At 44.4% G+C, this 15538-nt stretch overlaps 1 protein-coding gene across 1 annotated transcript in view; it reads left to right on the forward strand.

Annotated features, from left to right (window-relative positions):
* The window catches only part of SLC27A1 (solute carrier family 27 member 1), a 225170-nt gene extending 211191 nt beyond the window's left edge, over positions 1 to 13979 (forward strand). The window contains exon 12 of the mRNA XM_078681203.1: positions 8014 to 13979. Coding sequence (XP_078537329.1) covers positions 8014 to 8171 — 158 coding nt within the window. The 3' untranslated portion in view covers positions 8172 to 13979. The remainder of the gene's footprint in view (positions 1 to 8013) is intronic.
* The last annotated feature ends 1559 nt before the right edge of the window (positions 13980 to 15538 follow it).

Below are 15538 nucleotides of genomic sequence, written 5' to 3' on the forward strand. Positions count from 1 at the left end.
ATACCTCGATAAATGTCTCCTTCTAGATATTCTGGAGTGCGACATCTTGACTCCCAACGTGTGCGGCTCTACTTCATTCCAGCCACTGCCCGGTCACGTTTAACTTCTTGCGATATGTCTCTCAGGTCCACTGCTTCTCTGCTCTCCAAATGCGCAGCTCTGTAATGCCGAAAAACGTGCACGGTCTGCGAATTCGTTGTCTTAAAACATGTACGACTTGTAGATTCAGAGTGGTGGCTGCTTCTTGTAGTCACGCAGTTTAGTGTCACCCTGTTTCTCTGACTTTAACCGTCTCTCTGTATTAGCTGCACTCTACCCCTTGATTTAATTTGGTCTTTCTGTGTCGTTATCACTGTTGCTCTAAGGCCTTCCCTGCCCGGGGCCTAAGTACGTTTCACTCATAGCGCCTGCGCTCTGCATTGTGTCACTCGACTCTTTTCTCGCATCGACAGTTGCGGTGTCAGTCTGTCTATCCGTGCAACTCTGCCCTTCCCTCGGTGTCACCCTGTCGCTCTGTATTTTCACAACCTCTCTCAGTCTCAGGGTGTCTTCAACCTGTCCCTTCCCGGTTTCCTCTTCCATGTACCTATCTGTCTCTTCCACCCATGTACATGTTTTTCTTTCAGTTGTGACTGTACCTTCTCTCCAGTGACACCCTGTTCCAGTAGGCCCCCTCTCTCTTGCACCCAGTGTCTCTGCTTATCATTCTCTTCACAACTTTCTATATTCTCCCAGCGCCCCTCTGCCCTCGAGGGGATGTCTATGTTTGTCTCTTTCTCTGTGTCACTCTTTGACTCTTTCGGTGTCTCTTTCTCTTGGAGTGTCTGCTTCTCTTTTTGCCAGCTTCCCTTTCTGTCACCTTACTTCAGCCTCCTTCAAGTAACTCTGCCTCACCGAGTACCTTTTTCCCCTTGTCGTCTATTTTTCTCGGTGTCATTTTGTCCTGTTCTCAGAGTGTCACTCTCTATCTTTCTTCCATTGCCACTCTGACCCGTCTCTCCAAGTCGCACTCTGCCTCTTTCTCGTCTTTGTGTCCTCAGTGTGATCCAGTCATACCAAGTCTGCCTGCTTTCCTCTTTCTCTCAGCCAGTGTGACTCGCTCGTGTCCTTGTCACCGTGGCCCGCTCCTCTATTTTGTTTAACCACTTTCTCTCTATCTTTCCCTGTCTCTGTGTCAATCTTGGACTCTTTCCTGTCATGCCTCTTACTCTCATGCAGTCCTCCCCACCTCATATCCCCTGTCTTACTCCCTCTTGCAAAAACGCACGCGAGCACTCAAGCACTCTTCCGTGAGCAGACACAGGCGCGAGGCCTCGCATGCACTGTCACTGTCTCCGAGGCCTCCCAGAAACGCACAAGCTGCGAGGGCTATTTCAAGCTCAACATCGGACTACATAGAAAGCGTTGTGTGCACAATACACTGCTGTGACGGCCGCTTGTGCACCAAGAGCTCCTTCCGGTAAGGGTCTCTTGTGAACAGACACCGGCTGCATGGGCCGATTGTGAACTGAAGCACAGCAGGAGACAAGTCGTCAAATACAGGTTAGCTTTTTTACTGAATTATTTATTCTTAATAATGCGGGTCCTTTTTTCCCAGATCCTCGCTCCTTCCCGCTCCTTATGTTTCCCATCCCTCACTTCTTTAGCTTTCTCCAATACCATGAATTTCGCTCAGATTTGAGTCTGCCCATCATTTTTATCCATGTTCTGTTTCCTTCTCTTCTTCTTTCACAGTTCCTAATCTTTCATGCCTTCCCTCTCTCACGAACTCCTCTGATCCTAGGATTTTCCTCTCCCATCCCTAACACCCCATTAGTGCACCCCCTGCAGTCATTCCCACAACCTTTATTCACGCCCGTACCTTCCAATCTGTTTTCATGTATCTTTTCTCTCTACCTCACCAATCATAACATTCATGCTCATCTCTTTACCTCGCTTCTCCGTTTCCCTTTCTCTCTCACCTCTCTACTACATCCTGCCTGTCTCTCTCGGTCTCACTCACATATCTTTCTATCCCATGTCTCCTTATTTCATCTCATCTCTTCTACCTCACTCCTCTTTACCTCTTGTTTACCCTCTTTCTACAACTCTATGCACCTCACCTACAAAACCAGCCCTGCTTTAACTCACCTCTGTCTACCTCACCACTCACAATACACAATTATCAGTGCCACCTCTGTCTACTTGCCTTTTGAATCTTTATCAGTCTTTCACCTGTCTCTTTACCACTTTCTAGGCTTCTCTCTACACCTGTAACAGTAATTCAACATCTGCAGTTTCCATTACAGCTCGTCGTATCTCGCCCCATCTGCCTCACCTCACTCTCAAACTCATCTCTCTTTGGCCCACCTCTCTGTATCTCTTTCCACTTCACTTCGCTCTGTCTCATTCTCAACCTTATCTTTTCAGCCACACGTTGTTTCGAGATTGTGCACTTTTAGAATACTGGAGCCTGGTGGTGTGGTGTTGTTCGTTCTTTTTTTTTTATTTATTAAACTCTTCTTTTTTTATTAAAGTTTTTTTTAATTTTGCACAACCTATTAGAAAGACAGTGTCGTTCGAGTGACAACTATTGCAATATGGCACACAATAACAATCTGTAGGTTCCAGCCCACTGTAGCGTGTCTTGGTAGTAGTGCACTTTGGTGGAACAGCATTGAGGTATGCTCTCGCCAGGATCAGAGGTTGGGTCTGGTGATCTTGCGGCGAGCGCCTGGAAAGGCCCCTTTACAATATAGGACTTTGTGCGAGATACCAGTAGCAGCTGCTGCCAAAAGTCAGTGTCCGTGATCCTGTGTAAACTTCCTGCATGTAGCTAGAAACCGACCTCTGTAAAATACTCTATACCTGCAGATTTCAAAGTGCTACATAAAAGTGCAAAACAATAAATAAAGCCCTACATAAAACTGCTAAGCAATAAATAAAATAGATGTTTGTTAACAGCAGGAATTGGTTGACCGATCCCTTTCCACACACCACCCCACACACACAGACAACCCCACACACACACAACCCCACACACACACAACCCCCCCCACACAAACAACCCCCCACACACACACACAACCCCCACACACACAACCCCCCACACACACAACCCAACACACACACATAACCCCCCACACACACAACCCCACACACACACATACCCACACACACACACACACACACACACACCCAGATCCCTCACACATCCCCAGACCCATCACACTCAGACCCCTCACACACACACACACACACCCCACACACACACCCACACACACCCTCACAAACACCCCACACACCCCCACAAACACCCCACACACAACCCACACACACAACCCACACACACACAACCCCCACACACACAACCCCCACACACACAACCCCCCCACACACACCCACACCCACATAACCCCCACACACACATAACCCCCCACACACAACCCCCCACACACGCAACCCCCCCATGCACACAACCCCCACATGCACACAACCCCCCACACGCACACAACCCCACACAGACACAACCCCACACACATGAAACCCCACACACATACAGCCCCACACACATACAGCCCCAAACACACTACCACACTCACACACAACCCCACACACACAACCCCCCCACCCACACACACCACAACTCCCCCACACACACAACCCCCCCACACACCCCACACACATGCAACCCCACACACACAACCCCCACACACACAACCCCCCACACACAACCCCCCCACACACAACCCCCCAACACACAACCTCCAACACACAACCCCCCCACACACACACCCACACACACACACCCACACACAACGACCAACACACACAACCCCCCCACAAACACCACACCCCCCTCACACACAACCATCTATCTACCTATCTATCTATCTATCTATCTTGTCTGTCTGTCTATCTGCCTATCTATCTAACTATCGCCCTCACTCTATCTCTCGCCCTCACTCTATCTCTCGCCCTCACTCTATCTCTCGCCCTCACTCTATCTCTCGCCCTCACTCTATCTCTCGCCCTCACTCTATCTCTCGCCCTCACTCTATCTCTCGCCCTCACTCTATCTCTCGCCCTCACTCTATCTCTCGCCATCACTCACTCTATCTCTCGCCATCACTCACTCTATCTCTCGCCATCACTCACTCTATCTCTCGCCATCACTCACTCTATCTCTCGCCATCACTCACTCTATCTCTCGCCATCACTCACTCTATCTCTCGCCATCACTCACTCTATCTCTCGCCATCACTCACTCTATCTCTCGCCATCACTCACTCTATCTCTCGCCATCACTCACTCTATCTCTCGCCATCACTCACTCTATCTCTCGCCATCACTCACTCTATCTCTCGCCATCACTCACTCTATCTATCGCCATCACTCACTCTATCTATCGCCATCACTCACTCTATCTATCGCCATCACTCACTCTATCTATCGCCATCACTCACTCTATCACCATCACTCTATCTGTCTATCTAACGCCCTCACTCTATCTATCGCACTCACTCTATCTATCTATCGCATCACTCAGCACCACCACAGCATCAATCTGTGCAACCATTCAACAACTGGTTCAAATATGTTCTCTCAATGTTTCCAGCTTTATTACAAATGTCACAAAAAGATGTTAATATTTCACTTCTGTTATGGGATTTTCGACACAATAAAATACAGTGAACATAATCTTCACAAAAGTAATTTACAAAAGTTTAAGCTATTGCCATTATAAATTACAATAACTTTCATTTAAGTATTAATTATTTTAAAAAATTAAAAGCGATTGTTATTTGTAATATCAATACATCTAAGTCACGTAAATACAACACATATTGCAGTACAAATGCTATAGGTGTCACATTTACGAAAGTTAAAACTATTGGCATTGTCAATGGCAAAGCTATTAATTTCGCTATTTTCAAAACCAACACATTAATAAAAAAAATTTAATTTACAATACCAATAGCTCAAACGTTCCTAATGCGAGACCTATTGCATTGCAAATGCTTGTTCTTTGTAGTTTACCACACCACTTTTTTAGGACTACTGGAACGAGCCTGGTGGTTACTTCTATGTATCCCCTGACCTCAGGAACATACTTTTGGGGCCAGGGCTCACTCCAGCAGAGGCCACCAGCAAGGTCCAGTTGGTACTAGTCATCCGGTCACTTCAGGAAAAAAGGCCTTTTGCAGCTTGTTGTGTCCGTGGCCTACACAGGTCGGCCAACTGACCCTTGGAATCCACTGGTTTGCCTTGGGCACAAGAGGGGGCAGGTCAAGTCCTTCAGGGCACCTCTCAGGCCACCAACAGCAGGTCTGGAAAGTGTTCTTAAGAGGAAATGTTGTTAATGCAGCATTTATGGTTGGGACACGTTAGGAGCTGGGGTGACTCCTGGCTCCTCTATAAACAATGGAGTAAATGTTCCCAGGGCAACCCTTTCCACTTTTCCAGTAGTTAGGATTTGCCCTACTGCAAACAATCACCCAGTGTCATTCACTCCTAAAATCCAAGATGGGGAAAGCGTTTCTCCCTTGTCCAGAGTTCTTGTGTCCTTACAGCGGCATGTCCAGGGAAATGAGCAGACCCCTCCCTTGTGTCCTCTCCAACATAGTTCTCAGTATAGCTCCCTCCCCCCCTCACCCCCACTGTATTCAGAGAATCCTGGATAGTGTGGGCCATGGAAATATACGCTTTCCTTTCTTAAGGGCTCTCCCCACACTAAACTATGATTGGGCAGGCCTCACCTCTGTCCCTTTCAAGTTAATGATATCCCTGCATTCATCTCAAGTTTCCTTCCTGGGCTGATATGGATCAAATGCCCCACATCCATTCCATCCTGTCACAAAGCCAATGTTGCACTCTGGGAGGTCAAACATTTGTTGTGCAGCTAACGGATATTAGCAGCAAGGAGCGTCAGATACAGAAATTGTCTCTTTCTAAAAGTTGCTTTTCCAAAATAAATATTAAAAAGCTGACTTCACCAATAATGGATCTCTTAATAAATATGACAATTAGCCTTTTCCTTTTGAAAGTTACAGATTAAAGTTTAAAATCTGTACTTTGGATCTAGCTACACCTCTGCCAATGAAAATAGGTTTTAGGGATCTATGCACTGCAGAAACATGCCAAATTACATTTTTCTCATGTTTGGCTTTTAAATATTAAAAATTATTTTATTGAAAAATTTGGTTTGCACACAACAAGATGCAATAATAGCGGCAGACAGCTGTCCAGCTCGGTTCCCAAAGAGGCCAACCTACATACGAACCAATAAATCCTCGAATTGTGCCACACCATCCCCAGTAATGTTATACAGTGCAATAACCCTAATGAAACAAGAAAACAACACACCCTCCCACAGCACAACCACTTTTAAATATTAAACACCTTACCTTGTGGGAAACAGTATGTACCTAGGAGCGACTTATTAATATTCAAAAGCAGACAGATTTGACAGCAAGTTTTTAGGGTGCTGCAGTCAGGCTACTCATGGTAGGCCTGAAGCCATGTGCGCTTCAGTCCCCGAGTGGCATTTAACTTGAGGCCATGGCTCTATTTCCTATGCCTTATGCTAGGGACTTGCCTGCAAGTTCCCATGTCAATCATTGAAAAGCCAATTTAACCATGCTTAAGGGGGGGATAACCTAACCAATAAATATGGACCTGACTATAAACTATGTTTATAGCCTGGTTCACTCAACTATACAACATGCTTATTTACCAAATATTGTCCTAGCAGGCACCTGCGGTCTTCAGAGACTCTGTTGGTAAAATAACCAAGATTTCTCAGAAGGCATACTGGAAGAGAGGCATTCTCTTTTGTCACTATTCAGCGTTGGAACACTATACCTTTTGCTATTCCTGCAAAGCCCAACTGTACATGATTCCGCAAAGCAATTAAAACGTATCTGTTTCATTCGTGGTTCTGCTCTGTATGCCTGCTGTTTCTAAATTTAGTGTCAGTACACCACTGATAACCACATGCTTTACAAAACTAAAATTAACTTTACTGCTGTGTAGCAACGGTAGTGTGCAGAGTATAAAAAAGCTACAAAAAAAGGTCCAGAAAAAAGTGAAAGATTGGAGGTGACCATGCAGAAAAGGTGGATTTGCTGCTTACATCACCCCATTCCCTAATGAAACTCTAAAGCAGATGCATCTCTACCTCAAAACATAACTGCTCTCTTCCTTCATGTGCTGTAATGCTTACTTGTAAGTCAACCATTTCTTCACAATCTCATCGCCTGCCTGGGAATTTTCTCATCGTATGAAAAATGACCTCCCCAATCTTTGCACTGCATGTACTTAGACCACGCCTCTAAATAGGCCACACACAGTCCTCATATCCTCACTCCCTCCCCCAGCTCTTTGAGATGCTTGCAATAGATTACAGAAACTGTCAAAGAGCAAATGGGATGACAGGTGAAAGAGTTTGATAGAAGCGGTGCTTAAGATGGAGTACTGCGGTCACTAGACAAACTAACATTGTTCATCTGCAATCTCTTTCCAACTCCTCAAAAAAAGTTGTGACATAACGTTTTTGGACTTCAAAGACCTCTGGGTATAGCTTCAAGCTTGCCTCTCATGGAGGATTTTGAGTTACATGAAAAAAACGAAGTCAGAATGTAGAATCTTTGAATGGGATGAGCCTCTTCGCGTATCCAACCGACACACATCGCGGTCGGCCTAAAATCACACCTTGGTCATTTCATAGAATGTAATTGGCGCTTACTGCTTTTTGGTGCAATTTTTCATTAAAAATTAATTTCTCCAGTTCCCCTTACTAGATTTTCTCATTTTGGTGTCATTTTCTTTAATAAATAATGTTCTATTTTTCTAAATCGGTTTGAGATTGTGATTGTTTGGTGTTTTGTTTTATTACTGGATTGGTACTGTATAAATACTTTACGTATTGCCCTGAGTTGAGCCTACATTGATGTGGGTGATTTTGGAGTGAGCATGCAGTAAGGGGTCTTTATTTGCCTTTTTAACCCATTTCCCCTTTCCTTTGTTTTCAAGGCACCTTTAAAATTCAGAAGACGAGATTACAACGAGAAGGTTTCAATCCACTCCTGACATCAGACCGGTTGTTCTTTCTGAACACAAAGCTGGGACAATACGTTCCACTAGATGAAATCACATTCAGCAACATTCAGACTGGAAAGATCCCCCTTTGAACTTCGGCCTTGGGACATCAAAGCAAGGACAGTGTCCTTATCTTCCTATGTGTGGATGTGGGCTGGCTGCTGTCATGAGGCACCAACAATGGACAGTGTGGTGCATGGACTGAACCTAGGTTACAAGGGTGAAAGAGATGGACGCGGACAGAGGGTAGTCAGAGTTTTTCTTGGAACACTCAGCCACCTTAAGTAGACACCTACTGGTGTAAGGAATACACTTATATAGTAATATTTAGGTATGAACATACTCTGTGGTAGAAACAGGACCTTGTGGTCCAGGGGTACACTAATGGAGGTAAGAAATCTTACATACGGCTGTAGATTTACTTGTCGAGGAAGAGGCAAGACACACCTCAGAACAGTGAGGGGCTAAAGCTGGACCCGTATGTGGTAACTGGGGATGGTGCTATGGCATATAGCAACTTGGTATTGGACAGATTCTTAGACTGCAACTCAGAGTGGAAAAGATTTAGATGGGGAGGAAGGCTTGATTGTTTATTTAAGTGGGCTGTTATGGTTCACATTAGTGTATTCTTTGGCCTGAATTCATTAGGCCCTGTCCTTGATGAAATGACAAAAGCGATGGGCTACTCTTCTGTTATTTACATTTATGTGAGGGTCCTCTAACGTCAGGCAATCTGCAATTGTTGCTGCTCTTTGGACTTACCTTCATGAGTAATGAAGACTTGAAGAAGCTGCCCTAACTGGACCGGGACTTGCTGGAAATGAGAGCTGGGGCCACATTTGATCAGTCGCTGCTGTCTTTAGTAAGTGTGGGTGCTAGACTGGACTCTTGGCGGATGTAGGTGCTACTGGTGCTGCTTCCAGAGGTTGTTCTCTTTCTGTGAAAGCATTTGTAGGGAACAGTAGCTCTAGAGAAATCATGGTGTCATGCAAAATTGCAGTGAATCAGTGACTTGTCCATTGTAGATTGTGAGACTGGCCTTTTCATCCTGTGGACCAGTCCGCAACACAACTGCACCCCCTCCACCTGACACCACTTGTTCATTTTAGGTCTCTGACCCTTATGTGGGGTCTGGGCAAACTCTCCTTTCCATACCAGCATTTGGCATTCCCATCCTTTCCACCAGCCCCTGTTACTTTGCTCCTGTGTACCACTGGCTGGCATTTGCACCTCCTCCCCACCCTTACGAGCGGCCCTGCCACTCCCTTCTGGCAATACCCACCCTCCAATATAAGCGCCCGGAACACGCACCCAGTGCAAGCAACTGTAAACCCTGATCCAACTGCACCAGCCTCAGCCCTGGAGCCAGTGCCTGTTAGCCGTGTCAGATTCTGCAGCATGAAATATCCACTATACTCACATGGTGTGCATAATTCCGCCACTTGGTGGCCATTGACCTAGGTATGGCCTGAACATGATGTTGTTACACAATGCCCCCTAACGTGACTGCACTCCTAGATGCCTTTCGCCCATGGTTGTTGCACTGCGAGAAATCACGAAAAAAGTTGTTGAAAACTAGTAGAGAGATCTCAAGAGAGCACTGAGGTTTTAATGGATAATCTCAGGGGTTGTTGACATAGTTTGAGAATTACATTTTCTGAAGGTGAAGTTCCTGAGATTCTTCAATGCAATTATGTAGTATGAGCACGAATTTTAAGTTCTGTCCAGACAGTCCTCAGAAGCTCATTTCAATGGCGATCATTCATTATGCATGTTCTGCCTTCCAAAGAAACTTAAGTCCGAAGACTTCTGCGCATGTTCACTGTTGCAACACGAAACCTTCATTGATATTGACATGGTATTACTTACCCATTTGGCAGCAGCAGACACAGCAGGACTTTCCGAACTGGAGTTGCAGAAGAGAAACGCTTCGTTAATGGAGCAGATGGGTTTCTCGGAGGTGGATGATGGCAAAGCTGAAGAAGCTCAAGTTAAATACAAGGCAGACTGAGACCATGAGGAAACTGCCCAAGAGCCAAGACCCGGTGGGGCATATTTATGAGAGCCTTGCATCACGTTTGCACCACGCAAAGTGGTACATGCATGACGCCAGGCTCTGAGTCAGATTTACGAAGCCACACAAAGCCACGTTGTGTGGTGTTGAGTGGCCTCATAAATGTGGAGTAAGGCTAAGCAGCACAAATACTGCATCACCTTACTCTGCGCAAGGGAGGTGTTCCATGGGTGTTGCAGTGGGGGTTCCCACGCAACTCCCGTGGGTTTTGACACATTCCCAAATTTACAAGCACTTGTAAACCTGGGAATGCGTCATAATCTTACGCCTCCCCAGGACAGGCGTAACGAGTAGAATTAGGTTTATATTTCTTCGTTTTTTTCCTTTTTTTGTGTGCTGCAGAATGTCCTGCACAAAAACAAACCTGCCTACAACATTAACACCCTTGCACCATGGTGCAAAGGTGCCTGCATTGGATCTGGGCGGCAGAAAAATCGCCAGCACAGGGGGAAAGGACAGGAATTCACTGTATTGGATACATATTGTGCATTTGTGCCCTTTCACTTTGAAGTAGGGCAGCGCAGTAAGGTCACTTGCTGTGCTGCCCTATGCCGAAACCCAATAAATGAGATCCTAAGTCTACAGCTTCCCAAAGTAAAAGGTTTTCAGAGCTACCGACTAAAGTGCTGAAGTCAAAAACTTCGAACAAACAAGCAGGACCACATAAACACAAGCACTCAATTCCGAATAAATCTTCAGTCTAAAGAGACCAAGAAACTTTCTACCCAACTGGGTACACAGTCAAGGTCACAAGGAAGGAGGTGCCAAAGACTGTCTGCTTGTCTTCTGAGGGAGATCAAGCTTGGAAGGGGAAGGTAAGGCAGGCAGCCTTGAAGAAAAAGTCACGTGGAGACAAAAACACCTCTGGCACTGTCAATGTTTAGAGAAAGAAAAGGGTACTAGTTGCGGAAATCGAACAGTTTGTCAATAAGAAAAGGTTTTTTTAGATCTGCAATCATTTGAAGTCTTTGTTTTTTAGTTAAGGTGGCCACGTTGACAAGAGGGCAGGGGATGCCACTCTACACTCCTCTTATTCAGACACAAGCTACAGCGGGCCAGTTCAGCCAGGCTGGATAATGACTGTAGACAAAGACACTTGTTTTATGCAGGGGCAAGAAAAAGTGAACACCCCTAGGGGATACCTGCACAGTCCTCATTGCTGGTCTCCCCAACACACACAACACTTGTGGGGGGGGGGAATAAGGGACTTTCAAAGCACCTGGGAGTCCATAATAAGAAAAAAGCAAGGGCTAAACCTGGTAAACATTGGCATTGTTTATAATTCCTCAAAATACTCCCTACAATAACACCAAAACAGCAGATGTAAGGAAAGGATCGGATAGAGATACTTCAAGAGAGAAGCCGAGGAACTATAACCGACACATGCCATGGAAATAGTACTCCAAGTGGAGAGCTACCGAAGGGCATACTTTTGTCTACTTTCTGGTACCAAAAGAAGATCTGTGTGGCCAGTCTTGCACAGACTTGAGGTTTATGAACAAATTCATTCAAATCCAAATGTTCCGGACGGCAACCCTCCAGCGAGTTATACCTTTAGAGAAGGAGGATTACCTGGTGACTAGATTTAAAGGACATCTACTTCCACATACCAAAACAGGCATTGCACAGGAAATGCCTCATGCGTGTGATGACAGGGTTATATTATCAATTCAAGGTATTAAATTATGGCAGCCCATCTCAGAAGTCAGACTAGTTATGTCTACACTTAGAGAACTGGCTGGGAAAGACAAACTCATTCGAACAATGTCAAAGAAAACTTCAGAAGATGGTGAACCTGCAGTGCTAGGGTTTCACAGTGAATTGAAATAATGTCTTCCCTGTTCCAGGGATGAAAACAAATTGTTGTGAGGCAGATCTGGATACAGTGAAGGCAATGGTGTACCATACCTTGAAAATGGTTCAGCAATTGCAAGCTCAAGCTCACCTTTTCCAGACTTCTTAGTCTCTGATGGTGAAAACAGTTATGAAACTGTTGGGTGTGATGGCTTCTTCAATACATGTAATCTCAAACACAGGATTGCACATGAGATCTGTTCAGTAGTGGTGAAGCAATTAGCGGTCTCGGGCGATGGGCAAATGAGAGGTTCTACTAGTCGGAACAGAGGTTGGCAAGGAGATACAATGGTGAATATGTTGAAGGGGATGACAATGAAAACACTTCTACTACAGGCAATCATAATGTATGCGCCATATGTCAGTTGGGGGGGGAGCACACACAGGCAGCTCAAAATAAGGGGATTCTGTTTCCCTGAGGAGACCACCAACTGCATCAGTTGCTTAGAACTAAGGTGGAATAATGTGGCACTGAAAGCCTTTCAGAGTCAAATCAAGAACAAGTGTTTTCAAATCCTAACAGACAACATAACTGCAATGTTATACAAAACAAGTCGGGGCACAGTCTTGTATCCACCCAAAGCTGGCACAAAGCATTTGCTGGTGGACACCAGTGAGAAGCATTAACCTGGTGACAAATAACATACTAGGACGTTCACACAGCTGAACAAGCAGCTCCCATGAATCTGAACTAGAGCAGTCAGAGAGATACGATATTCCAACATTGGGTAACATCAGAAGTAGACCTGTTTGCGGCAGCAGAAAACTAAAAATGGCTGTTCTTCACATCCAGACAGTACTATTCTAAGCTACAAGGGAATACACTTGATAAGCTGGCACAGAGTTACACATACCCTTTTGCTTCACCTGATACCACTGATTTCACTAGTCTTTAAGAAATCCACTGCATTCAATATCTCATTGTTTCTAGTGGCTCAGAGGTGGCCATAGCAGATTTCGTTTTCTCATCTATGCAAATATCACAGAGAACTGTGCCAAAATCCCAAAACACAAAGACCTACAATGCAAGGTGCAAAGGAACAGCAGACCATGGTCTGGTGTCTGAGATAGCTGAAGTTAGTCACTTACAACTACTTGAAAATACACTATATGTCATAAGGGATGTGTGCAAGCCAGACACAGGTACTGGGCTCAGCAGTGACCAGCAATAAAATTGCAAGATGAATAGTGCAGACTGTGGAGTACTATTATAAAAATGACAAACAAAACACTAAAGGTGAAGCCTAAGGCACATTCCACCATGAAGAAAGGTGCCACACTAGCATTCCTTGCCCATGTCTCACCCCAGGACATCTTCAAGACACCATTGTGTAAATATAGAATCACACAAGGAAGTGGCAGTAGGACAGTCACTAGTGCGACACTTGTTCTCATCCACCCCGTCAACAAACCCCTTCCACAGGGGATGTAAACCATTAGATAATCTTTGCACAGTATGGGAATCTAGAAGAGATTTCACATTGAAAAAGAAACAAGGTACTTACCTGTTGTAATTGTGTTCCAGATTCTTGTGCAACCTCGTACTTTCCCAGTGAAGAAGGCTAGTGGAAGAGATGGCAAGAAAAAAAAATCTAACATGGGTGTCATGTTAGGGGGCCTTATGTGCTTACTTTTATCATTATATTCAGGCTCTGTCTATGATGAATCCTACCAAGAGTATAAAAAAGGTTTTGTAATTCTGATATTTCAGATCCAACAAATAGATGGCAGAATTATGCACAGTATGTGAATCCGGGAGAGCTTCATGCGTCAAATCCTTTATAACAAATAAGTAACTGGTCTCTTTTCCAGCACATTCTATTTCTCATAATCACTGCCTTGGAGTATTACCCACTTAAAGATCATCTAATGGTTAGAATATTATGTTTTAATCAGTTGTGAACTCAATAAAACTGACTAAACCTGGATGGCATAAAGATACATGCGCTCAGGTTCCTGGAAATCTGCAAAATTGCGTCTTTTTCTCATCATTGCTGACTGTGTTCCTGATTCACAAACTTTGTTCGTCGATTTTATTTTTCTTACTCTTACTCCAAACTTAGGCATAACTTACTTCTATGTTCCCAGCATGTCAGTTATAGAACAAATATTTGCAAGTCAGACCCTTTGTTGACTAGGAGGATACAGAGATTTAAGGTATGTTGCCACCAAAATATAGTTCATGACCTTTGAAATGCACCCTATTTTTACCCATTTCAGAGTGATTCAACAGGGAATGCTTCAAAAGCTGTTAAAAGCCAAAGCTTTACTCCCATGTATCACACATGAATACTGTTATGTGCTGGTACATGTGATAGAGCGCGCAGGTCACCTGACTATAATTTTACCATATACACCATGGGCCCATAAATTCAATTTACCATATTTATTAATCGGGTAACCTTACACTCTACTATCAGTAACCCAGTTCCTTCCTATTTATTTCCAATGTACTCGACTTACCAATCCACTGTTACGGGTACCTATGATCACAATGGATCAGGGAGCTAGCTGTGAAAGAAAGGCAGACACAAAATACAAAATACCATTTACTATTTTCACACTCATGTAATAACCAGAGACACAGGAAGTTTTCAAAGTCTTTATCTAATCTTCTTCAAAGTCAGAAAGTAAAAGATTTACAGCAATTAAACTATCAATAACCAAGAGCATGAATATCGTGTAACTTTGCAAGTAAAAGATTAGGCCAATCATTAGAACTTTAACGGGAAGGAGAGAACAAGGAACATGCTAATAAGGATTTCAGAGCTTAGACTCAGTATGATGTCTAAAGGACGGGAAAGATAAGGAACATGCTAGAATGTCACAGTTTAAATTTACCCCTCGAAGATGGGTAAGGCAAAAGAACATTAATCAGTCTATAGGAAATTCGAAGATAACCTGTAGCTATAAGGAAGGTAAGTCTGGAGCATACTAACATTCAGAGTAATTACTTCAATTCAGTAAAGGGTGGGTAAAGAGAAGGAACATCTATTTACTCAGAGACAGTATTTATTCACCTATAAGGTAGGGGAAAAAATGGAACAAACTAATGAAAGCACTTTCACGAATTCAGTATTTTATAAAAAGGTAGGGTAAGAAAAAAGGACATATGCAATTACGATTTAGCAAAAGTTCAGGCAAGGATAAGAATAAAGAATGCGAGTGTGTTTCCCTAACAGTTTATATTTACCTAGCACGGTGTGGAGACCAACCCTGGCCACGAGTCAGTTAAGGACAGTAGGAACCCAAGGAAAGACAGTCGCCAGTAGGCCACCAGGTGCAGAATGGAACCCCAGGTCAGGACTGGAAGACCAGATTAGGATCAGGACAGGACCACCAAGGTAAGACCAGCACCCGCAGTTCAGTTGCAACGCCTGCGCTACACCTTCTCTGCAGCTATCAGTCAGAACCACGATTGGGTTATCGAATTCCCCAGCATAGTGCTCCGCCAGCACTTAAGGTTTCCAAAACCCCGATTGAGTCTCTGGAAATTACAGACAGAGTGCTCCGCAGCCCCTCTGTTTCTGG

Source organism: Lissotriton helveticus, chromosome 1_1 (assembly GCF_964261635.1).
Source record: "Lissotriton helveticus chromosome 1_1, aLisHel1.1, whole genome shotgun sequence".
In the NCBI taxonomy this organism is placed as follows: Eukaryota; Metazoa; Chordata; class Amphibia; order Caudata; family Salamandridae; genus Lissotriton; species Lissotriton helveticus.